Here is a 23,332-nt window from a genome sequence, read left to right as displayed (position 1 = left end):
ACAAAGAGAGAAGATAGACATTACTAATATCAGAAATGAAAGAGGGATCATCACTATTAATCCCATGGATGTTAAAAAGATAGCAGAGAAATAATACCACGGAAAACTCTACGACAAAGAATTTGGTAGAAGATGAAACAGACAAATTCCTTAACATACACAAACTACCAAAGTTCACACAAGCAGAAACAATCACCTGAATAACCTATATCTACTAAAAGAATTGGATCGTTGGTTAACAGACCTCCAAAAGGGGTGTCTGGGTGGCTTAGTTGGATGAGCACTTGACTCTTGAGTTAGGCTAAAGTCATGATCTCAGTGTGTGGGATCAAGGCAGCATCAGACTCCTTGTTCAGCTTGAAGTCTGCTTGTGATTCTCTCTCTCCCTCTCCCTGTGCCCTCCTCCCCAACCACACCCCACTCATGGTTGTGTGTGCACACACGCATGGGCTCTCTCTCTCTCTCTCAAACAAACAAATAAATAAATAAATAAAATCTTAAAAAAAAATAGATCTCCAAAAAAGAAAAGCACCAGACCCACGTGGTATCACGAGTGAATTCTATAGAACATTTAAAGAAAAAAATAATACCAGTTTCCTCCAATCTCTGCCAGAAAATAGAAGAAGAGGCATCACACCCCAATTCATTTTATGAGGTCAGCGTTACCCCACTCTCACTTCTCAGTGCCTTCCTTTCCCTGCCTGGAGGCCAAGGACTGGCTGGACTCAAGCGTGCTCATCTCCCATCTCTCGGGACCAGGTGAAGGAGCAGCTGTGGGCTGCATCCTTGGCTTCCAGGAGGGAGGGTGCTGGGTGCTGAGGACTTACCTGGCTTTTCTGCAACGGTGGGTGACTTTCTGGGGTCTGGCCAGCACTAGAGTTGGGTTAGAGGGGTTTCCATACCCTTTTACATTATTTTAATTTCTAACAAGAATGTGTTGATGTCTTTATCTTGTATTTTTAGAAGACAAATTCCCTCCTTCCCTAGTCAAATGTGTAACACCCCGGAACAGATAAAGCAATGTCTCCCTCCCTACCTGGTTGCCCTTGTCAGTATTAGATCTGCTTTCACTTCCCCTAACTAGCTGGTGTTTAGGGGCCCTGCTTAGATGAGCTCTGAGCAGAACTATCTCCCGGCTACCCAGAAACCAGAAGTTTGAAAACAGGCATCCAATTTCAATGTTACTTTTTCTAAAAGAAACTTTTCTGGGCAGAGTTGTCTTTGGGGGATTGGGGTAGGGAGAGAGGAGACGTGGGAGCAATGAGAAGATTTGTAGGGCATGGGAGTCATGGAACCCCGCAGCGAGGCCCCAGGAGGATCAGTTCCACCCATGTCAGTCCAGCTGCATGACTTTTGCAAAAAAATAAAAGGGTGACATGAGTCAAGGTGGCCCCAAGTTTCCCCAGCAGCTAATCTGCTGTGATTTAAGAAATCTGATCTGCCCATTATTGATTTAAGTGGAATCTTTTTCTGTCACATACCTGTGGAATGAGTCTGGGAAGACAGAAATAACCAATGTAGACGCCGACCTTACGGGAGATAGGGATCAAGGACAGGAGGTGAGGACTGACCTGCGGCTGTGCTGGCTGCCTCCACTCGCCATCTTCCACTGCCAGCCCCAATGGGTCATGGGGCTAGCCCAGGATCAGCCTTGAGCAGACGTTTACTCCCTTTGTGCCTCCGTGGAGCTCTGAGGAGAATGTCTACCAATTGATTGATCTCTCAAGTGTGGCACCTAAAGGGTAAAAGTGAAATCGCTAAACAGCGTGATGTGACTGCACTGACACGACGTCCCCCTCCGTGCCCAATTTCTAAGGCGGTTCTCAGCCCTGGGGACGAGGGGCAAGGCCAGCTAGGTTTCCACGGCAGACAGGTCACTGTTTGCGCAAAGGAAGGAGAACAGAAAGGTTGATTTCACGCAAATAGATCCAGGTTGTTCGTGGTGAGGGGGCATAGTATATGGGGGCAGGAAGTGAACCCCATGTTTGCCCCAGCCTCTCTCTGTTCAGGTGGTCGTGAGAAGGAAAGAAGGAAAGCCAGACATTTCAGATCTTCTCTGAAATGGTGGACTGGCCTGGCATGGTACTCAGCCTGAACCAGAACAGCATTATAAGGTGGGAAAGATGTTCCTCAAATTGCCGGAAAGCAGCCAGAGGCCAGAGAAAACTCCCGACTCCTGCAACCAGAGGGAAGTTCCAAGTTTGAGCAGAGAGGCCTGGTGTGCCATTCTAAGTTTTCTTAAATTCACGGGCACTTTACAGATGCATCCAGGGTGATGAGCAAAACTGAGCTTCAACTCATCACTGAAGTCGGGGTGACAGGCTTCCCAAGGGATGGGGAAAGGGTTTGGTACTGACATTACCTAGACCTTAAAGGACGATGTGATGCTAGCTACCAAGGGCATCACATTCATGTTTGTATGTAATTTTTTCACACGTAGCCAGCCTTTCATTCTGTAAAGGATTTGAAGCCACTTACAAAACCCCACTGTATCAGCATAAAGTTGGAAGATAAAGAAACAGGAGCAAAGCACAAATAAAATAAACAAAACTGGAGGACTAGAAATCCTGGTAGGACAATGGATCCAAGACAGGCAAATGGGAGCCAAGGCATCTGTAGAGTCCAGGGCCTCTTATCAGCACAGTGGGCCAAAGCAGGTGAGGCCTGGGGGACCAGAAGCAAAGCAGGATGTTTCTAAAGTATGTTCCACCGAATTCTGCTTCTTCCGGCTCATTATAACTATGCTAGAAATTTGCACAGATCTGTTTGCAAAGTGTAGAGGGCCAGAGACTTCTACCCTTCTGCACACTTCAGCTCTTTCTTTCCTCCAAAGAAGTGAACATCCATCCGGATGGGACAGATTCCATATTCTGGAATATTGATGAGGACATCCTTACCAGTGGGTGGGGCCTACAAGCTTAGCAGGTGCTGCACACACATGGGACTGCCTGCAGCCACCTGCTGCCCGTCCCTTCTCTCTCCCTTTCTCACTTTGTGGATCAAAGGAACTGTAAATCTGAGCTGAGTGGCCCAGGCAAGGCCTGGCACAGACTATGAGAACCCACTGCGGTGTCTCCTTTCTCTCGTCTTCTTGCCCTTAAGCAGCAGGCAGACCCAGGCCACCACTCAACTGGACAATGACATAAATGTACCAGCTTCTTTTGCTTAGAAACACAAGGTCTTTGGCATTCCTCAGGGGTACTCCCATTGAGTTTACAAGAAAGCCCTAGTTTGTGGTATCCTGCATTAGCCCAGATAACAACAGACTGGAATTCTAGCTTGTATCTCCCTCTATCTTGTTTTTCTCTATGTTCACTAGAGAACCAATCTCCCTGAGATAACAGATCCTGGACCAAAACCATCTATGCCCATCAGACAGTCCCTGGTTCCTAACACAGGGTAGAGTTGTTTTCTTTTTTCTTCCCTATGACCCGTAAGATAAGAAGATTCTGGCCTCTGTCCTGTCTCTATTTTCCCACCCAGATTTAGGCCAAGTAGGTGGGAACCTCTGAAGGCCAGTCAATGCTTTCTTTATAACTGAAAAATTCCCCTCCATCTTGTTAAGTGTGCTAAGATCTGGCACTTAGAATTGTGTAGTCCTAATCACAATCCAGTGCTAGAAGTTAATATGCTACCTTGCTCCTTGCCAAAATCTACCAGACTCCCATCTTTGAACACTAATGGGATGTTCACTCCATTTGTGTCTAGACAGGTAAGATAACCAGGCTCAGACTAAGCATACTTCTGTGAAGACTCGTTGTCCACAATTCATTCCGATACCAACTTTTAGTCAGTTGGAGTTTTGGGGTATGAGTAATCAAAACTGACACTGGCTAACTCAGGCAGAAAATCAACTTCTTAGATGTATGTTGGGTAACTCCCAGAATTTACAGGATGACCAAGGACTGAGATAAGAAAATAAGCAGTCTGGGCAGTAAGATCCTAAGCCCAGGTCATTCCACGGACCTCAGATCCATGGTATGTGGCCACCGATTTGGCAATATGTTCTTTCCATTCTGGTTTGAAAGGAGGGTCGGAAGGAGTTTTAGTTCCTGCATGACACATAAGCACACTCATTTACAGTTTTGTCTCGGGGTTATATTAACTCACCTGTCTTTTGTCATAAAATAGAAGAGATCTGGATCACCTGGACATCCCACAGAACATCACACCAATCCGTTACATTGGTGACATCATGGTGATTGGACAGGATGAACGAGAGCTGGCCAGCACACCTGCTGAAGAGGAATAATATTGACCCTCAACAACGGAGGAATCGTATTGACCCTCAATCTCAAGAGCATCATGACAACCCCAAGAAGCAATATATCAAAATGTACATACTGTATTTTTTCATTTCTGCAAAACTTTGATACCTGCAAAAAGAATCTGCAATAACAGGAAGCACATCAGTGACTGCCTGATGCTGTGGTTGGGGAGGAGATTATTTGCAAAGGGTATGAGGAAACTTCCTGGAGTGAAGGAAATGATTTATATTTTAATTGTAATTATGATTACATTGTTAAAACTCATCGAGCTAAACAGACACTTAAGATGAATGCATTTTTATGCCTCAGTAAAATTGAGCTAAAAAGGAATTATGCATAATTTTAGTAAATTCTCAGAACATGTATCATTGAAATAAACAGTTCAACTTTTCTCATTAGTACTGTATTCTCAAGCATGCATGGCTTAGATAAAAACATCTTTCATCTTTATTCACATCTTTTTCTAGTTTAATCATTTCTGTCTGATCTGGCATTGTTTCCTCACCTGCTTCCCCCCCCCCCCTTTGCCTTATCTATCTCTGGGGGCATCTAAAGGATGGGATTCTTGGTTCCAGGCTGGGATGTCCAATGTCCATGAGGGGGTTTTCTAGGGTAAGTGGAGGGCTTCAGGTAAATGAAGTGTGACAATTGTACAAAATGGTCTGATTCCCTCTCACTGCCCACACCCCTGCACCACCCAGTGCTGTATGCTACCGAGCACGGCAGAACCTTCTCAGCTGTGAGCACCACATTGTGTCCTGGGGCTCCCTCTATTACCACGGGCTTCCTGAGTCTCCTATGCTTCTGTCATCCTTACAGTGCTGACCTGCCAGCCCCAGGTCTGGGCCTGTTGCTCTAGAATATGCCTGGGTTGCTGGTGCCTCCATAACAAGCAGGGAAGGGCTCTCATTTGAGCCTGTGAGCCCTGGTTTCAAGCCTTCTTAGACCCCAGAACCGTTTCTCCCCTTTTTTCCCCCCGTGAGGAGTATAGGTGTCCTGGTAAGGGGAGCTCATGGGTAGAGCACATTTGAGAATTATTGATTTAAATAAAGTTAAACAGCTTTCTGTGTTCTCACAGACCTTGCATGCCAATGTACATAAGGAATCTTTAAAGGGTGTTTGGAGGGGGTATTCTGCCTTCCCTGAAGTGGCTGTCTGGAGTCTTCTCCTTGTCCCAGCTCTTAGACCTGGCTTCCTCACACCCCCTGCTCCCAAATGTCTGCCTGGCCCCTGGTCACTTTCCTGCCCAGAAGTCTCCCTACCTTTACATGATTTCAGATTTTTTTTTAATTTTAAAGATTTTTATTTATTTATTTGACAGACGGAGATCACAAGTAGGCAGAGAGGCAGGCAGAGAGAGAGATGGGGAAGCAGGCTCCCTGGCAAGCAGAAAGCCCGATGCGGGGCTCGATCCCAGGACCCTGAGATCATGACCTGAGCTGAAGGCAGAGGCTTTAACCCACTGAGCCACCCAGGCATCCCATGATTTCAGATTATATTCAGGTTCCCTTTTATCTCAACTTTCTCAGACAATAATTTTATCCTGACAAATTATGGGCATTTCTGAGTTACCTCCCCTCCCCTTTGGTTTCCATTTGTTTTTTGAAGTTTGATGGTTTCTAGTAAATTCATTCAGTTGTATAACCATCACCACACTTCAGTTTGGAAACATTTTCATACCCCCAAAATTACAAAAGGAGAACAAGTCCTGGGGAAATAGAAGTGGGTAAGGAAGCATACAGATGGTAGATTCCCAGCTCCCTCCCATGGCCCCTGGGGCTGGACCCTAATGCCTCCTCCCTCCTGCCCAGCCCTCCCCAGGCTGATCCAGATGGCAGCACTCCCCACCTCCCCCAAATGCCCCCGAGAACCTCACAAGTATCTGGACGGAGATGGAGGAAGGCAGCAAGCACTGTCTTCAGCTTCCTGCACGATCTGCTCCAAATACTTTCACTTTTCTTTTCTCCGGAAGCCTGGCCCTCACTGCATGTGGCAAAGCACAGACTTCCTGTTTCACCCCTGGCATCCCCCTGCTGTTCTCTCGTCTTCCAGGAGTGATTCCTGGCCCAGACCCTGGACCCGGAAAGGGGCAGAGCAGGTTGGCAGACCCAGCATCCAGGTGGGTTTTTGTCTTGGCTGCTTTATTCTTCAAGTTTGGTGATTGGGTTCGGATAGCTGATTTCCCAGCAGCAGCTACAGGATAGAACCAACTACTCAAACTGTGAGCCTCTCTCTTTGTAAAATATTGTCTTCCAAACATAGAGAGCAAAGTGGGATTTAACCAGAGACTCTGAAAAAGGGGGACAGACGTGGGAGTAGTGGGGGAGCAGAGACACAGCTCAACACTTTTTTTCCTAAATTCTAGCCTGTTGTTGTGGATGGAACCAAGATTTGCTCTCTACTCTCCTCTTTGTGCTCTGTGATTTGCACTCTGCCCCAAATGGGCAACTTATTTATTATCCATGGTGCAAGTGACTAGAGGTAGTTGGTGGGAAAGAGACAATAAAGAGAAAACATTTAATTTCCTCTCTAGTGTTTCATGAACTTTTTATATATTTTTCTTAAGTATATTTATGATTGGTTCCTTGAAATAAATTCCTGAAAATGGAATTTGGAACTCAATGGAATACATGCTTTAGAGCATCTGACACTGATGGCTAAATTAGCCTCCAGAACATTTGGACCTGTTTATATTTTCACCAGGAGCATTTGTGATTATTGCTTTTATTCTTTATATGGAAAAATTTAATAGGCAAACATTATTTAGTTTTCGGGATGCCTGGGTGTTTCAGTGGTTAAGCATCTGCTTTCTGCTCAGGTCATGATCCCGGGGTCCTGGGATCAAATCTGGCATTGGGATCCTTGCTCAGCAGGGAGCCTGCTTCTCCCTCTGCCTGCTTTGCCTGCTGCTCCCCCTGCTTGTGCGCACGCTCTCTCTCTCACTCTCTCTCTCTCTCTGACAAATAAAATCTTTATAGAAAATTATTACATTGTCTTCTTTTGTACTGTCCCAACTACTAGTGAATTTCCATGTTTTTATATATTTATTGCACACTTGACTTAATTGCCTGTTTATGCCTTTTGCTTTTTTTCTATGTGGATGTTTATCTATTGCTTATTCATTTTTAAGACTGCTTTACATGATAAAAATCTGAACACTTGCATACAAGACCCAGTATCATGCACCAGTAAAAAATGGGGCTTAGGGTCGCCTGGATGGCTCAGTAGATTAAGCCTCTGCCTTCGGCTCAGGTCGTGATCTCAGAGTCCTGGGATTGAGCCCCCCACATTGGGCTCTCTGCTCAGCGGGAAGCCTGCTTCCCCCTCTCTCTCTGCCTATCTCTCTACCTACTTGTGATCTCTGTCTGTGTCAAATAAATACAATCTTTAAAAATATATACATATGTTAAAAAAAAAATGGGGCTTTAGTCAGACAAGCTCTGCTTTACCGACCTTAGGCTAGTTACTTAACCTCTCTGTGCCTTGCTTCCATTCTTGAGAATCATAAGAGACGAAGAAAAAGGAACCTAGTGGATATTATGTTCTGAATGCTGTAGTATAATTAATCTTCCTAAATGTAACCCCAGGGCCACTTCCTCTTCTTACCACCTGTTCATTCTGGCTTTCTCTTACTCTGTGCTGATCTTTGAAGTATCCTTCCCCATTGGATGGATTCTGTCTGTATCAGGGATTCTAGATCTCCCTTCCACCTGTTCTCAGTCTTCCAGGATTTCTTCACAATTATAGATCTCCCATGGTGTCTTTTCTTTCTCAGGACTGTTATGGATTATCCTATTTTTACGATATGTTTCTTTTTTCCTGTCAAACTTACAGGATGTGGGAATGAGTAGAGAGAGCAGGGATGCTCTGTCTACCACTGGTATTAGCCCTGGAACAGTCATTACTTACAGTTTAACTTTCAATCATACACAAAATGAAGTTGGAAAGTTGGAATCTCTGTTTTGTTTTAAAAAAAAAATCTCTGGGTGGTTGATTTTTTTTGTTAGTACTCTTCTTGACAATTTGTCAGGAATGTCATCTGTAAGTTTGCTACCTATTATAACATGAATATTTTCTCCTGGCCTATCATAGCTAATTTTTATAAATGTCGCATTAGCATGGGAAAGGCCCATGTCTGTTCTGAGATATGAAATTGATACATATAATAAATCAGTTACATTGCCTTTATTAATCATGTCTTTCATGTCTTTCACATCTGTTTATGTTTGTCTTGCTTCTGTGTCAAAGATTATAGGTGGATTACTACAGTTCCTACATATTATCAGGTTTTCATCTTTCTACTCATTACCGGGTGGTCCCTCTTTACGAGCTTTGTTAGTGTTTGCCTTAAGTGACTGCTCAGGCAATCTTAACTCCTTCCAATGTAGCCATGGACGATAGAACTTATGACCATAAACCTAGAAACAAAAAGTCGGAATTTGTTTCCTTTCTACCACTTCCAAGTCATATGATTTAGGGCAAGATAGTAAACACCTCTATGTCTCAGTGTCCTTCACAATATAATGGGTAATCACAGTAACCATCTTGCAAGTGTTTTGTGAAGCTCAAATAAGCTAGTGCACGTGAAACCCTTAGAACAAAGTTTGGCACATAGGAAGTACTCAATAGATATTGGCTATTTGAAATCTGTTTTATGTTTACCAGCAGCCCCTTTGGGATTTCAGCATCATATTCTTGGTCGCTTTCCATCTCCACGGTCGCTGGATGTCGTTATTACCTCCTATGCCCATGAGCCTTTGAGGCAGGCATTTTGCTTTGCAGACTGCTCAGGGCTGCCTTTGGGACCAGGATGCTCGTCTGAAGATGGCTACTAAGTGCAGAGAGCAGCTCCCCGAATTCCCAGAGTCTTTCTTCTCTTCTCATGCCTCTTTCATAGGATGCTCACCATGACCAGGGCCTTAGAAGAGGCTCTTCTCCAGCACTTCATATACCAGAAGCTGGAAACTGCTTATGCCATATATAAGCCATTTCCCTTTCTCGAAGGCTTCCGAGACAATTCCTTCATCACGGAGACAATGTACAGGGTGAGTCATGCTGCCTGCTTTCCCATGTCAGCCCAGGCTCACCAAGGAGTCCCCATCACTGAAGTTACAAGCCCCAAACTCCTAGGGCTTCTGGAGCTCAAAAGACCTATTCCCAAAGGCTCATTGTGAGGGAAAGATGGGGTCACAGGGCCTGCCATACAAATGACCTCGACCAACATTATTCGAAACAAGAGAAATGTATTGTCTCACAGTTTTGGAAACCAGAAGTACAAAATCAACGTGTTGGCAGGGTTGGTTCCTTCTTGAGGCTCTGAGAGAGCATCCGTTCCCTAACTCTCTTGCCTTCTAGTGGTACCAGCAACCTTTGTGTTCCTGGGCCTATAGAAAAATCACCTATAATCGTGGTTTCAATCTCCACATCAGGCTCTACATGACCTTTTCTTATCCTTGTCTTTTCTCCTTCTCTCCTTTTATAAGGACATTGGTCATTGTGATTTAGAGCCCACTCTAGTCCAGGGTAATCTCATCTCAAGATCCTAATTTTATTACATCTGCAAAGACCCTTTTTGCAAATAAGGTCACATTTATAGGGTTCAGGTGGACATGCCTTTTTGGAGGAGTGACACCATTCAACCCACAAAGGGTACCCTCCCAGTTCCTAAGAGCTTGTTGAGCACAATCCATTCAGATGTGAAGCAAAGCAGGCATTGGAAGATACGACTATGCAGACAAAAAGGGCATTCTTTTATAATCTGGGGGTTTTCTTAATGCATTTCCTGAGCACCAGTCCCAGGGAAGTGCATCAGTGGTTGAACGATCTTCTCCCAGTCTCGGCCTGGTTGGTTCCAACCCCTCTTCACATCACAGCCCAGATGTCACTACTCAGAGAGACTTCCTCAACCCACTCATCCAATTGATTTCTCCAAGAAATCTATGCTTTCTTTTCATAACAATTTTCTCAATAGCAACTGGGCATTTCTTTAATTTGTTTATTATTTAATACCTATCTTCTCCACCTGACAGTGTCCCTCGCTCAGCATGGGTAGCACCATGTTTATCTTATCCATTGCTTTCTACCCAAGGACTAGTCTAGTAGGTGCTCAGTGTTATGTTGTTAATTTTCCTGCCATGTTTCTCCTTTTGGCCAGCTTCTCCTGAAGAAGAGTTCTCTGGATGACTTCTCTGTGGCTAGAACCCATTCAAGCTATCCCAAGTCCAAGAGATAGAACAGAGGCTAACAAGCAATTGCAGAATTGCCCCCTTGTGACCAACATCTTGATCCATTGCTACAGAGTTCTGCCCAGAGCCTTGGAGAATTAATGACGCAGTAGCAGCCTCGACTCCCCTTTTCCTTCCCTAAAATTTCTCTCTTCCCTCAAATGTACCTAAAATAAGGTTCACAAAGCAAACTTATTTTAAAACTTATTTATTCCTATGACTAACAATCCAAATGTATGTGAGGTTCTAAAAGTAAACATGTGGAACTGTAACTTTTCTATGTTAGAGTTTAACCATGCATTTGTGCTGAATTCCTTCTTAGCAGAACAGAATACCATTCCTACAACTCAGAAAACCATAAATGTGTAATAAACTTCCATTCTGTTTTATAATCATTTATAATAATCCTCGACTCCATTTTTTAAGGAATCCTTGGAAGCCTGTAGAAATCAGGTCCCTGTACCCAGAGTAGTATACAACATCCTCACCCACCTGGAAAAGACCTTCAGTCTGTCGATTCTGAAGACATTGTTCAGCCGAATTAACCTGCGTGAATATCCCAGTCTGACAACTATTCTCAAGGGCTTCAGAAGAGGTACGAGGCTTCTTGAATATCTTTTGGGCTATAAAGGCATGCCAGAAGCTGCTATGGTCAAAGTTTGGGTTGGCTTTCAGCCCCCTGCAATTATGCACTTATAGTGCCGGGTTCTCTGGAGAGATAGGGAGCGTACTCTGTCACGGGTGCACCAGGAAGAGCAGCCTCTGGCCCCAGCTCTCTAAGATGAATTTCTAGAAGACACATTTCTGTCTTACCTGTTCTATAATGTGGGGGAAAGTTGTCCAGTTTACCCCACTGGGGCATCTCTAGGGAAATGCAGTTCCAGAGACTTAGTCTGGCAGAAGGATGAGGGGAGCCAGAGGGGAAGAGAAATGAATAGGGATGGACAGTAATTATCTTTTTTTTTTCAGTACTTACTATGTACCAGGCATTGTCCCAAGCCCTCTATATGATTACCTCATATCATCTTTATTATTATCCCATTATTATATGGGACATATGACATCTGACATATGAAGAAGCCATTATTATCCGCATCTGACATATGAAGAAATTAAAGCTCAGAATAAGTTTCCCAAAGTTACTTGTCTGCTAAGAGCAGAGCCAGCTGTCCCACTTGGGGTTCCTGGCACCAGGGCCTGAGATTTCAATCCCCTTTTAAATAAGGACAGGTGGAAGGCAGAGTGTAAACCTGGAGGAGAGGAGAGGGCCTGAGATTTCAATCCCCTTTTAAATAAGGACAGGTGGAAGGCAGAGTGTAAACCTGGAGGAGAGGAGAGGGAGCTGAAGACAGAGAGAGGGTAGAAGAAGGAAGCAGAACGTGATGCACACTGGGAACAAGAACAAGCTGTATAGATAAAGAGCAGGAGAAAAAGCAAGGACAGGGATGGGAAGGAGGAGGCCAGGGCAAGAGGAAGAGGTGACATGATCACTTTAAGCTTAAGGCCTAAAGCGCATGGTTCACTTAGCTGAGAACAATAGGAAGAGGACCAGCAGGCCACCCTGGACTATAACATTTTATTAGTGGGTTCACCACTGTTAACAGAAAGAGGTTCCTCCCCCAAAGAAGAAATGACTCCTTGAGCTAAAGGGGCAGCAAAAGATAAAAGTGCCCTTCCCTGTCAACCCAGGTCCACTTGAGTCCATGCTCCTGGCATCATTGGGATGGCATGAGGAGGACTGAGTTCTCAGAAGCCATGCTAAGTCAGTCTGAAAGCCAGAGGCACCACACCCTGCAGTGCTCCCCTCAACCTAGCCAAGCTCACGCATCTTTCTGGATCTGCAACTCTAAGCTTTTGTTCTAGGCCCCTCTCCAAATTCCCACCTTAATTCTTTTTTCTGTTCACTGGTTTGGACAACTTAACTCCTGAAATAAATGATGGAGAAGAATCATAAGAGAAACCTGGCAATTGAAGGAATCACATACAGAAAGCCAAGGGCCTAGAGTATTGAGGATGGGGTGGAAAGTTGGTGTGGCCCGCCATAGGGTGTGAGGCAGGGATCATGAGGCTTGTTCTGCAGAAATGAGCATAAACCAGAGTAGAAAGGATGCACCATGTGAAGGAATTTACATTTTATCTTATTTGCTACAGGGAGGTGTGATGTGTTTATTTATTAAAACAGGGACATGTATTAAAATTATAATAGTATACAAAATTGTTTAAATTCTGAAACCAAAATTAAAGAAAAACTGAAGAAAATTAAATCTCTGAGTTCAAAGTGAAACTCAGCTTTATGTGGGAAATGACTTCGGTATTAGACCAGAGGTCTAATGCCCAAATCAAACACATAAATAGAAAGGGGCCACAAACAGAAGATGCTGGTCATGAATGGGTTCTACGCACCTGAGGGAGGATGAATCACCCCATGCCCCCAACTCTTTGGAAGTCCTGTACAAAGAAATTCCCTAATAATTCTGAGTAGCCAGGGTGTTGATGTGTGTTCCTTCACCGATCCCAGTTGTCATTGCCTACGGAGGATGCAACAGAGCTGTGCTGACCCTCCTCGAAGCTCCAGCCAACCCAGCAGAAGGATGCTCCCTCCAGACGCTGCTGCCGCTGCCCCCGCCCCAGAGCCACCAGCCCCCTTCGCCCAGTGTCACTGAACCCAGTTCATCAGCACAGCATAGAGCTGAGATCGTGGGCGAACCATCCAGCCCTTCTGACCCTGCTGTGGCTCTCCCCAGAGCTACCCAGGAAGGAAGGATCATTCCAGGTGAGGGAAAGACTTTGTCTGACACCTGGGCCTCCCTGGCCTAGGGTACCTGTGGTCGTGTCTAGAAGCCCAGGGTCCCACCTTTTGGTAATCTTGTTCATCCTGTGTGCCCACCTACCACACACAGCCTTCTCCAAGAAGGACTATGGGCCCTGTCAGGGGCTTGGGGAAAGCCTAGAGCCCAAACACCTGCTTCCCACCCCTGGAATAACCCAACTCTCTGCCCTGGAGCATTGATGCTTCTGTCCTGGCTGTTTTTACCATTTACCATTTGCTTTCCTCCCTGATATGCTGTCCCTGTACCCTGTAATGATTTTTCTTCCTCTCTTCAATGCCCGACGACAACTTAACATCCGAAATAAATGATGGAGAAGACCCACAGGAGACGTTTAGCTCTCCCCCCAACACTGTTCAAGGTAATATTGCTTGGGGCTGACTTAGTTTAGTTCAGAGTGGATATGAGGGGCAAACATGCACCTGCCAACCCAGAGGCATGTAGCAGAAGCCCAGAGAAAAAGAACTGGGTGAGACAAAGAAAAAGAAACAGGAGGACTGATGCCCCAGCTCAGCACCGGACTACTTGTCAGGGATACCTCCACAACCAGTTTGATGCCATGATGTCCACCTAATAACAGTGATCTGAACTGACACGAAACTTGTACAATACCCCTCTCTGTGACCCTCACTAAGTTTCTCACTTTCTGGTTACATGGGCCTTCCAGTCATATTCATTTTTATGTGGTTTGGACTCTAAAAGTAATGTTAGTGAAATTATTAGAAAAAATGATAGGGGCACCTGGGTGGCTCAGTGGGTTGAAGCTTCTGCTTTCAGCTCAGGTCAGGATCCTAGGACCCTGGGATCGAGCAGCATCAGGCTCTCTTCTCAGCAGGGAAACTGCTTCCCTTGCTCTCTCTCTGCCTGTCTCTCTGCCTACTTGCAGTCTTTGTCTGTCAAATATATAAATAAAATCTTAAAAAAAAAGAAAGAAAAGATGATAAAATGTTGAAGGATCTGCTGATTGAAAAATCTGCTAAAACATTGAAAGATTTAGTTTCCAAAATTGTGTTTCATATCTCTCCCAACAATCATTATTAAGGACATTGATTCATTAAATGTAACCATGGAGTATTATCAGGCACTGTCGAAAATGGTATCATGGATTCTCCAACACTGAGCATAAAGGGCCCCATTTGGTCCAAATGTTTCCTTCATGCCTCTAATACCCACCATCCATATAAGATTAACATAATCATGAAGCCAATGACAACAGAAGATTCTATCCTCTAGACTACCCAAAGAAAGAAATCAATTATTAAATTAGGAAGTAGTGAATCACTGTATCCTATACCTGAAACTAATATAACACTGTATGTTAACTACATTAGAATTAAAATTTAAAAATAATAATAAAGTTGAAAAAAAATGTAAGCAGCTAGTTGAAAGGAAATGGTTATTGACTCTCCCGCTCTATCCCACCCTTGCTGGGCCTTGGTGTTGGGTTGGCCCCATCATTTTTACTGGCGGGAGTAGATTGGTGATGTTTCTTCTCCCTCTGATCCCTGTTTGCTGGTCTTAGGACCTGAAATTCCTCTTCTTCCTTGGTTCAGTGTCCGGTAACACTCTGAGCCCCAGATAAAAGATAACAAAATGCTCAAAAGATGCCCCACCAGGCTACGTCCCAGGTAATTTTGATGTAGACAACTTAAGCTTGCCCTACTTTCTGTGTCTACCGAGAGACGAGGTCATTCAGGTCTTCTTGAGACAGGGCTCTCCTTGCCACTCTAGACCACCATCTTTGGGCTGTGCTCCCAGCCTTCAGGAGCTCCTACACACAGGAGACCGTGGGGTGGACAAGGGAGACAAGTCTGGGAAAGGAAAACCTAGAGTGGGGTCACTGAAGATGAGAGGCAGGAGCCCAGTTGGTACCCACTGGGCCTGGGCTACAAGAATCACTAGGAGGTCTGCTAAGCACAAGCATTCATTGCCATGAGTGCTGGTGGTAGGAACCCTGGGGAAAGGACAGGAACTGAGTCAGAGCAGAACTGTGTAAGTCACCCACACTCTGAGGTCTTTGCAATAAGGTAAATTTCAAAACTGCTCCATCCAAATGTGAAGGAAACAAAATCGCTGTGTGGCCCAGGTGTGGATGGTTATTTTTCCCAGTCCCCACTCCGACTGTGGAGAAGTTTCAACTTTAAAACCAGTCATTTCTATAGCATTTCGATTTTTAAGAATTGATAGGATTAAAATAATTTTAAATGCAACAAATTATTTAAAATGTCTCATGACTGCTTGCCAAAATCTGAGATTGATCTCATAGCACTGTGCAAACAAGAAGGTGACAGTCTTACTTGAGATTTATAATGGCTTCCAGCCCTTCTGTCTTCTCAGTGCGGCAAAAAAGTAGAACTTTGTATTTATTTGCTGTTAACACGTGCTTACAAGTAGAAGTTAGCTCCTGCTTTCTCGGTCCTTGTACACAGAGCTATCAAGACTCTTAGCTTCCTTCACTATTTTCAAGGTAAAATCATGACAAAGAGAAGGTCCAAAAATATCCATTCACAGACCTCTAAGCAATAACGTGTATTTTTCCTATGGCAAAGACATTCCCCTTCATTGAAGCCACCAGAACTTAAGGTCAGCCCTCACCCAGCTCGAAGCTTCACTCCGTGCATGAGGGCGGCTGAGAACCCTTCTTCCTCTCTTCCACTGAATAAGGGGAGCCTCTCGAAACAGGTCAAACTGAGCCTTCCTCTGTGTGGCAATTGTTCCCTGCTTCACGGGGATAGCTGTCCAGGCAACTCTAACCACAAATTGATCACATCAAGACAGAGCCAGGGGGCCCCATGGGCTGGCAGACCCCCAGCCCATGGTGATGTGCTCTGCGCCCTCCTGCTCTGCCCTCAGCTCCCTCAGGACTTTTCCTTCAGCCTGTTCCAAGCTCTGAACTGAATTCTCTTTCCTTTGTTAGTGATAACAGATGACTCTCCTGAACCAAACGACCCCAGAGAGCTCCAGGAGGCATCCAGCATACCTTCCAACAAGAAAGGTAAGGAAGGATTGCCTTTCTCCTGTAGACATCAGGAGCATGAATTTGGAGATACTTTCTGCTTTTCTGCTATTTTGTCAGAAGCTCCCACCATATGGTTGTAGTCATGATGTACACATGTTTCTGCATTCACTGTGTCTTCCTTGAAGGCTTTCGTGAAGACTGTAGGGAAGCCAGGAGGCACTGAGGGCCTTTGAAATATGTATCCATTGCAATCACTTTCTCTGAAATCATCAAGGTCTTCTTTACCCACAACTTCTTGAAGGGTTAGTCGCACCTCCCTCTAACTGAAAGTGGGTTCCCCTGAGAGGACACTGCTTTCTCTCAAGATAAGGCCACATACTGTCTGCTTTCACTCTTGGCGGAAGGCAGGGAGGATGTCCACTGCTTGCTACCCACCAGCCCCAGCCAGCCCCTTCCTCCTCCATCCTCTACTTTGAGGCTTAACCGTTCAAATGAAATACTCCCTCCCTAGTCATCACTACCATCCTTGACTTGCCCCCAATTCCTCAGCACACCCCAAAGGCTGACTTAGAATTTTTCTATCAGTTCAAGTCCTGCCACCATCCTGGACACCTTCAAGGTACACAGGGATAAGAGTACCCTCAGATCCTTCTTCAGCTCTTTTCCAGTGACTTCTTCCTGCACCAATTCTTGGCTCCTGCACCCAAAGACAACCCATCAGCCTTCTCATCATTGAAGCCTGGCTCGACCTCCCAATAATAAATTTCAGAATTCTCTTTTTTTACCTCTAATCCTTAAAGTCTGCTGCTTCTACAGCCATTGTTCCATCTCTGAGCTCTCCTCCTCTGCCCAATCTTAAAAAATTAATTTGAGAGGCACCCGGGTGGCTTAGTCAGTTAAGCCTCCAACTCTTGATTTTGGCTCAGGTCATGATCTCAGGGTTGTGGGATCAAGGCCTGTGTTGGGTTCTACACTCACCACAGAGTCTGCTTGTCCCTCTCTCTCTGGTCCTCCCCCAGCTCACATATGCCTGCTTTCTCTCTCAAATAAATAAATAAAATCTTTTCGTGAAATTAATATGAAGGTATCCTTGCCTGGTTTCTTCCTTACAATTTGTTCCCTCTGGAGCTGTCCTTCAACTTCATTTGGATGACCAGTGCACCGGCCTTTCTCTTTTCTGGTTCATTATATGCCCTCTTCAGGCCCCTTTATACAAGGTTAGAGCCCACAAACCATGACTTCAGTAACGTCTTGCTGATATCTTAATCTGCCTTGACTCTCACTGTCTTTTCCTAGTATTCTCTGGCAGGTCTTGGAGGGACCCCATTATCGGCTTTCTGCATACTGTGTCTGAAGGCAGGTACTGCTGGGGAGAGCCACACAGCAGGACAGAGTACATGGGCTGTGTCTTCATGACTCCAGCATAAATGACCCTCTCATGCTGCCTTACAATTTCACTTCTTGCAATGATCCTTTCCAACCCTGAGCTTTTTCTTTGAACTGCCGACCCTCTCACCACCTCTTTTTTCTTAACAGATTACTTTTCCTCTTACTTCATAGAAAGGCTCAGATAGGAATCCCCTCAGTTCTTGCTACCAACCAGCAAACTCTAACTGCATCTGTCCCCTCGTCTCCCGTTCCCTCTTTCCCTCTATAGCAATCCTTCCACCTCCCCTGATGAGGTCCATGACCCTTTCTCTTTCCTGAGAATTCAGCATCTCCCTGTCACAGGATCTACATTCAACCACTTGCCAAGCTTATCATAGCTCATGAAAAGAGCTTCCTCGATTCTCAGCTCACCTCACCTGCTTCCATAGTTCTCTCCTCCATCTCACAACCAAACTGCTAGAAATGAGTTAGCTAAACTCATTGTCTACATCTCTTCATGTCGCTCTCTCCTCTGCCATGTTAGAATTTCTTCTCCCTCATTACTCCATGAAGCAGCAACAAGTAAGGTCACCAGTACCTCCTCACCACTATGGTGTGAAGACTGGAAGGGAAAGCTGAAAATTATTGACACGTAAAGTTGGCAGGTCTATGTTTGTAGCCATGAAAAGATGATCTGTACCCTTTCTGTTTAGGAAAGAAAAGAAAAAGATGTATCTGGTCAACTCCAAAAAAGAGACGCCAGAAAAAAAGCCTCCCAAAAGGTAAGATGAGAGAACAAGAGGAGGTCAGAGGCCACAGACACCTCATGTTTGCAGGTCAAGGTGTGGGAAGTTGAATTTTATTCTAATGAATGAGGAGACATTGAAGAGATTTCATCAATAAAGTGACATGATCCCATTTTATGTTTGACAAGAACGGTTCTGGGCTGTGTGAAGAATGAACTGGAAATGGAAAAGTATGGAAGCAGGGCAACCCATTTGGGGGGCAGATGTCACACAAGTGGATAGAACTTTGGATTCAGATCTGGCATTGGAGATGGGGACGACGGCCAATTCCAGACCAGCTTGGAGGTAGAGTTGAAAGGCCTTGATAAACTGGAAGCTGGGGAGCAGAAAGAAACGAGACCTGCTCTTCAGTATCTGGCTTGAATGGCCGGGTGGAGGGTGGCATGTATTGCTTAGAGAAGATGCAAATAATTGGAGGAGAAATTTTAGAATTTTCTATTTTTTTCAAGATTGGTGTTAGCGGTCTATGACCTTGTGCCAAGACAGTAAGTTTTTTGTCAAAAACCGTGAAGGGTCTGGGATGGTACCCCACTTACACTGGCACATTCTTTAGGTATATGACCACTGCAGGAACCCAGTCACCTGAATCCAAGGGGAGAGAATTCCTTATTAATATTCACAACCAGCTCAACATCCAGAGTAACATTGCAGCACCTAACCCCCCCACGCAGACCCATAAGCAACGAGAAGAGAGCTAATGGAATCTTTCTGAGGGCAGATGATATCCCACAGACAAGAGACAGAGAATGAGAATGGTGGATTTTCTGTTTACGGACAAGGACAACCATCCTCTTGCCCTCCTGAAAGGAAAAGAAAAAAACAAACAAAACAAAACAAACAAACAAAAACACCCCTTTTGCTGCTTTGAGATTAAGATTGAAACAAGCCTGCGTTCTCACCCTTAACTTTTGGAATTTAAATGCCTCTTTCTTTTTTTTTGTAAATATGTGTTTATAAGGATTGCTGTGTGAAACATGAATGTGTGTACACGTACATGTGTACATAAGCATACAAATGTTTATATTCACAAAGTTTTCTTTAGTCATTTAACAAATACTTTTTTTTTAATTTATTTTCAGCATAACAGTATTCATTGTTTTTGTACCACACCCAGTGCTCCATGCAGTCTGTGCCCTCTCTAATACCCACCACCTGGTTCAACCAACCTCCCACCCCCACACCTCTTCAAACCCTTCAGATTGTTTTTCAGAGTCCATAGTCTCTCATTGTTCACGTCCCCTTCCAATTTCCCCCAAATGCCTTCTCCTAACTCCCCATGTCCTCCATGCTATTTGTTATGCTCCACAAATAAGTGAAACCATATGATAATTGACTCTCTCTGCTTGACTTATTTCACTCAGCATAATCTCTTCCAGTCCTGTCCATGTTGCTACAAAAGTTGGGTATTCATCCTTTCTGATGGAGGCATAATACTCCATAGTGTATATGGACCACATCTTCCTTATCCATTTGTCCATTGAAGGGCATCTTGGTTCTTTCCACAGTTTGGCAACCGTGGCCATTGCTGCTATAAACATTGGGGTACAGATGGCCCTTCTTTACACTACATCTGTATCCTTGGGGTAAATACCCAGTAGTGCAATTGCAGGGTCATAGGGAAGTTCTATTTTTAATTTCTTGAGGAATCTCCACACTGTTCTCCAAAGAGGCTGCACCAACTTGCATTCCCACCAACAGTGTAAGAGGGTTCCCCTTTCTCCACATCCCCTCCAACACATGTTGTTTCCTGTCTTGCTAATTTTGGCCATTCTAACTGGTGTAAGGTGGTATCTCAATGTGGTTTTAATTTGAATCTCCCTGATGGCTAGTGGTGCTGGAAAAACTGGGCAGCTATATGTAGAAGAATGAAACTCGACCATTCTCTTACACCGTACACAAAGATAAACTCAAAATGGATAAAAGACCTCAACGTGAGACAGGAATCCATCAGAATCCTAGAGGAGAACATAGGCAGTAATCTCTTCGATACCAGCCACAGCAACTTCTTTCAAGATATGTCTCCAAAGGCAAAGGAAACAAAAGCCAAAATAAACTTTTGGGACTTCATCAAAATCAAAAGCTTCTGCACAGCAAAGGAAACAGTCTAGAAAACAAAGAGGCAACCCACGGAATGGGAGAAGATATTTGCAAATGACAGTACAGACAAAAGATTGATATCCAGGATCTATAAAGAACTCCTCAAACTCAACACACACAAAACAGATAATCATATCAAAAAATGGGCAGAAGATATGAACAGACACTTCTCCAATGAAGACATACAAATGGCTATCAGACACATGAAAAAATGTTCATCATCACTAAATGCCTCTTTCTAAGAAGCAGAGAAAGCCCAGGTGTCTTCAGGTTTTACTAAAGTTGTCTTCAAGTTCTGGGCTTCACCCCTTTTGATGTGTAAATACCTATGGAGGGAGGACTCCCCTCACTACCCCCCCCCCCCCGCTTTGGATTTAACTTTGGGAAGTTAACTTTGGGACTTAACCTAGGAAGTTAGCCCTGCTCTAGGCATTTGGGCAATCTCAGGAGATGAGAAGTTTTATTATCCTTTTAGATCAGACAGCAATTCACTAGCTATAGCTCTCTTTCCCATGATATGTGAAGAGCAAATGTGTCTAGGTAAGTGAAAGCAAGCTTTCCCTACCTTTATTCTGTATGTATTTCCATGTCTCTGGGGTCGAGGGCTTCTTACAGAAGCACTGAGAATTCAAAGGAGTTTAATTTCCCCACATTATGTCACTTTGACACTTGATAAAAAATCAGATTCAAAGATATAAATATAAGTCCTTGGCAAAATGAAGGCATCCAGGACCATGGGAAAGAGAACCCTAAACTTGACAAGCTCCACCTCAGGCATTGCAAATCCTCTGTGTTCCAGACTCTCACACCGTCACGGGGCCCCTCAATTCTTTAATACTTTGCACTCTCCCTACCAGAGGCACCTAAGTACCCTTGGATTTCTCCTGATCCATACCTAGGCCCTCAGGAACCTGGAGAGGTACTTTTTAACACTCCCCCTGCGCCAAAACAGACCACTTGGCCATTTTTACTCAGATACGGCCACTGCATGTGGTGTCATACAACAGAGTCCAGGAAAGAAATTCTACTGCTCTGGGATTCTGGTTAATTTCAACAGGTTATACAGGGGTGAGAGCAGATGGTAAGTCTAAGGGAGAAAGAAAGGTGCACACAAGAAAAATATGTAATTACAGAGAAATAGCAGGAGAAAAACAAGACACAGGAGTTCAGAGATCTCAAAATCTGTGGGAGCGGGGGGCATGCGGTGGGGAGGTGCTTTCCTGGGCACCCCGGTGAAAATTATTCACAAATCACTCTTTGGCCCAGGGAGAGCCTCGCCTCGGCATAGAAGCCAAGAGAAGCTCCAAGTGGTGGAACAGGCAACTCAAAGGAAGGACGATTCACCCAGGAAGTCAAATGTCATGCCAAGGGCCCAAAAGGCAAGCGCTGAATGTGCCCAAAGCTCTGGACCGGAGGGTAAGGCCAGTGCCAGAATCTGCCATTTGAGTGGTCGGTGTGGGAGGGTCTTTCACAGAACAGGCAGTGTTAGGCAGGTGTGTAAAGGTAACAGCAGAGGGAAGGAGAAGTGCGGAGACAGGTGTGTGTGACAAGAGGGACACAGATCTGTTGCACCTGAGGACATTTTGTGCAGAAACAGCTCTGTCCACACAGTACCACTGACCTCAGCTGTGACCTAAGGCAGCAGCTCTCAACCTTTTTGGTTCCAAGACTTCTTTACACTCTTCAAAATTACGGAGTACCCTAAAGACCTTCTGTTTCTGTTGTTTATATTTATCTGTATGTACTTCATTAGGCATTAAAACCGATCATTTAATGTTAATTCATTAAGTGATCATTTAAACGTAACAGTAATATACCAACTACCTATTAACATAAATGATATATTTTCATGAAAAACAAGTGTATTTTCCAAATGCAAAAACCGGTGAAAGACTGGCACCATTTTACATTTTTACAAACCTCTTTGTGTCTAGCTGAATCCAAGACAGCTGGATGTGTATAGTTGCTTCTGTGTTCGATCGGTTGAGAAACATTGCTTTGGTGGGAGGACAGGAAGATAATCCAGCTTCCTGAGGATCTGTAGTTCCAAAGGGTGGAGTATTTCAACAGTTTCTTGAGATAATTCTGTATGTTCACCTTTGATATTGCACCCAAAGTCAAGAAGGGATGGTTTCTTAAAGATTAGTTATGAATTAGCATCTGAAACCACAGCAATTAACTTCTTACACCCTTCTGAAACTAATAATACACTATATGTTAATTAACTGAATTTAAATAAAATAAAATTTTTTAATTTTTTTAAATTAACTTTTTATACTCTGTTGCAATACAACGCATTGTGCTGTCTTGCATTTTAAATGGCATATCTGCTTACACAGGATTTTATAATATCTCAAACATTTGGACAATATTGGTTCACTGAATTCGACACTAAGCTTGCAGCTCAATCACACGAGTATTTTTCTCGAGACATTCATGCTTCAAGATGTAGCGAACTGCTTTAGATGAACTCCCCAGTTTTCCACATAGACTATTAAAAAGATGTCTACTCAGGGGCGCCTGGAGGGCTCAGTCAGCTAAGCATCTGACTCTCGACTCTTGGTTGCAGCTCAGGTTGTGATCTTACGGTCGGTCGTGGGATCCAGCCCTGCATCAGACTCTGTGCTCAGCAAGGAGTCTGATTCTCTTTCCCTCTCCCTCCCGCTCACTGTCTCTCTCAAATAAACAAATAAAATCCTTTAAAAAAAAAAAGATGTATGCTCAAAGGTAGAAATTTAGTAAAGTTAATAATTTTCATTGTTTCATCAGGAACATTCTTAAA

At 44.2% G+C, this 23,332-nt stretch overlaps 2 protein-coding genes across 2 annotated transcripts in view; one reads left to right on the top strand and one right to left on the bottom strand.

Annotated features, from left to right (window-relative positions):
• Nucleotides 1–6,243, bottom strand: part of SP140 (SP140 nuclear body protein) — a 72,515-nt gene extending 66,272 nt beyond the window's left edge. The window contains exons 1-3 of the mRNA XM_032857446.1: nt 6,145–6,243; nt 4,111–4,235; nt 1,572–1,735 (exon numbers count right to left, since the gene is read on the bottom strand). Coding sequence (XP_032713337.1) covers nt 1,572–1,630 — 59 coding nt within the window. The 5' untranslated portion in view covers nt 1,631–1,735; nt 4,111–4,235; nt 6,145–6,243. The remainder of the gene's footprint in view (nt 1–1,571; nt 1,736–4,110; nt 4,236–6,144) is intronic.
• A 2,922-nt stretch (nt 6,244–9,165) lies between these two features.
• SP110 (SP110 nuclear body protein) overlaps nt 9,166–23,332 on the top strand; it is a 32,375-nt gene continuing 18,208 nt past the window's right edge. The window contains exons 1-7 of the mRNA XM_032857445.1: nt 9,166–9,313; nt 10,919–11,087; nt 13,011–13,265; nt 13,637–13,681; nt 16,238–16,315; nt 18,361–18,429; nt 21,817–21,966. Coding sequence (XP_032713336.1) covers nt 9,167–9,313; nt 10,919–11,087; nt 13,011–13,265; nt 13,637–13,681; nt 16,238–16,315; nt 18,361–18,429; nt 21,817–21,966 — 913 coding nt within the window. The 5' untranslated portion in view covers nt 9,166. The remainder of the gene's footprint in view (nt 9,314–10,918; nt 11,088–13,010; nt 13,266–13,636; nt 13,682–16,237; nt 16,316–18,360; nt 18,430–21,816; nt 21,967–23,332) is intronic.

This window comes from Lontra canadensis, unplaced genomic scaffold, assembly GCF_010015895.1.
Source record: "Lontra canadensis isolate GAN:19392208 unplaced genomic scaffold, GSC_riverotter_1.0 scaffold13, whole genome shotgun sequence".
Lineage (NCBI taxonomy): Eukaryota > Metazoa > Chordata > Mammalia > Carnivora > Mustelidae > Lontra > Lontra canadensis.
Note: the sequence above shows the minus strand (reverse complement) of the source record. Positions and strands in the feature narration are given on the sequence as shown.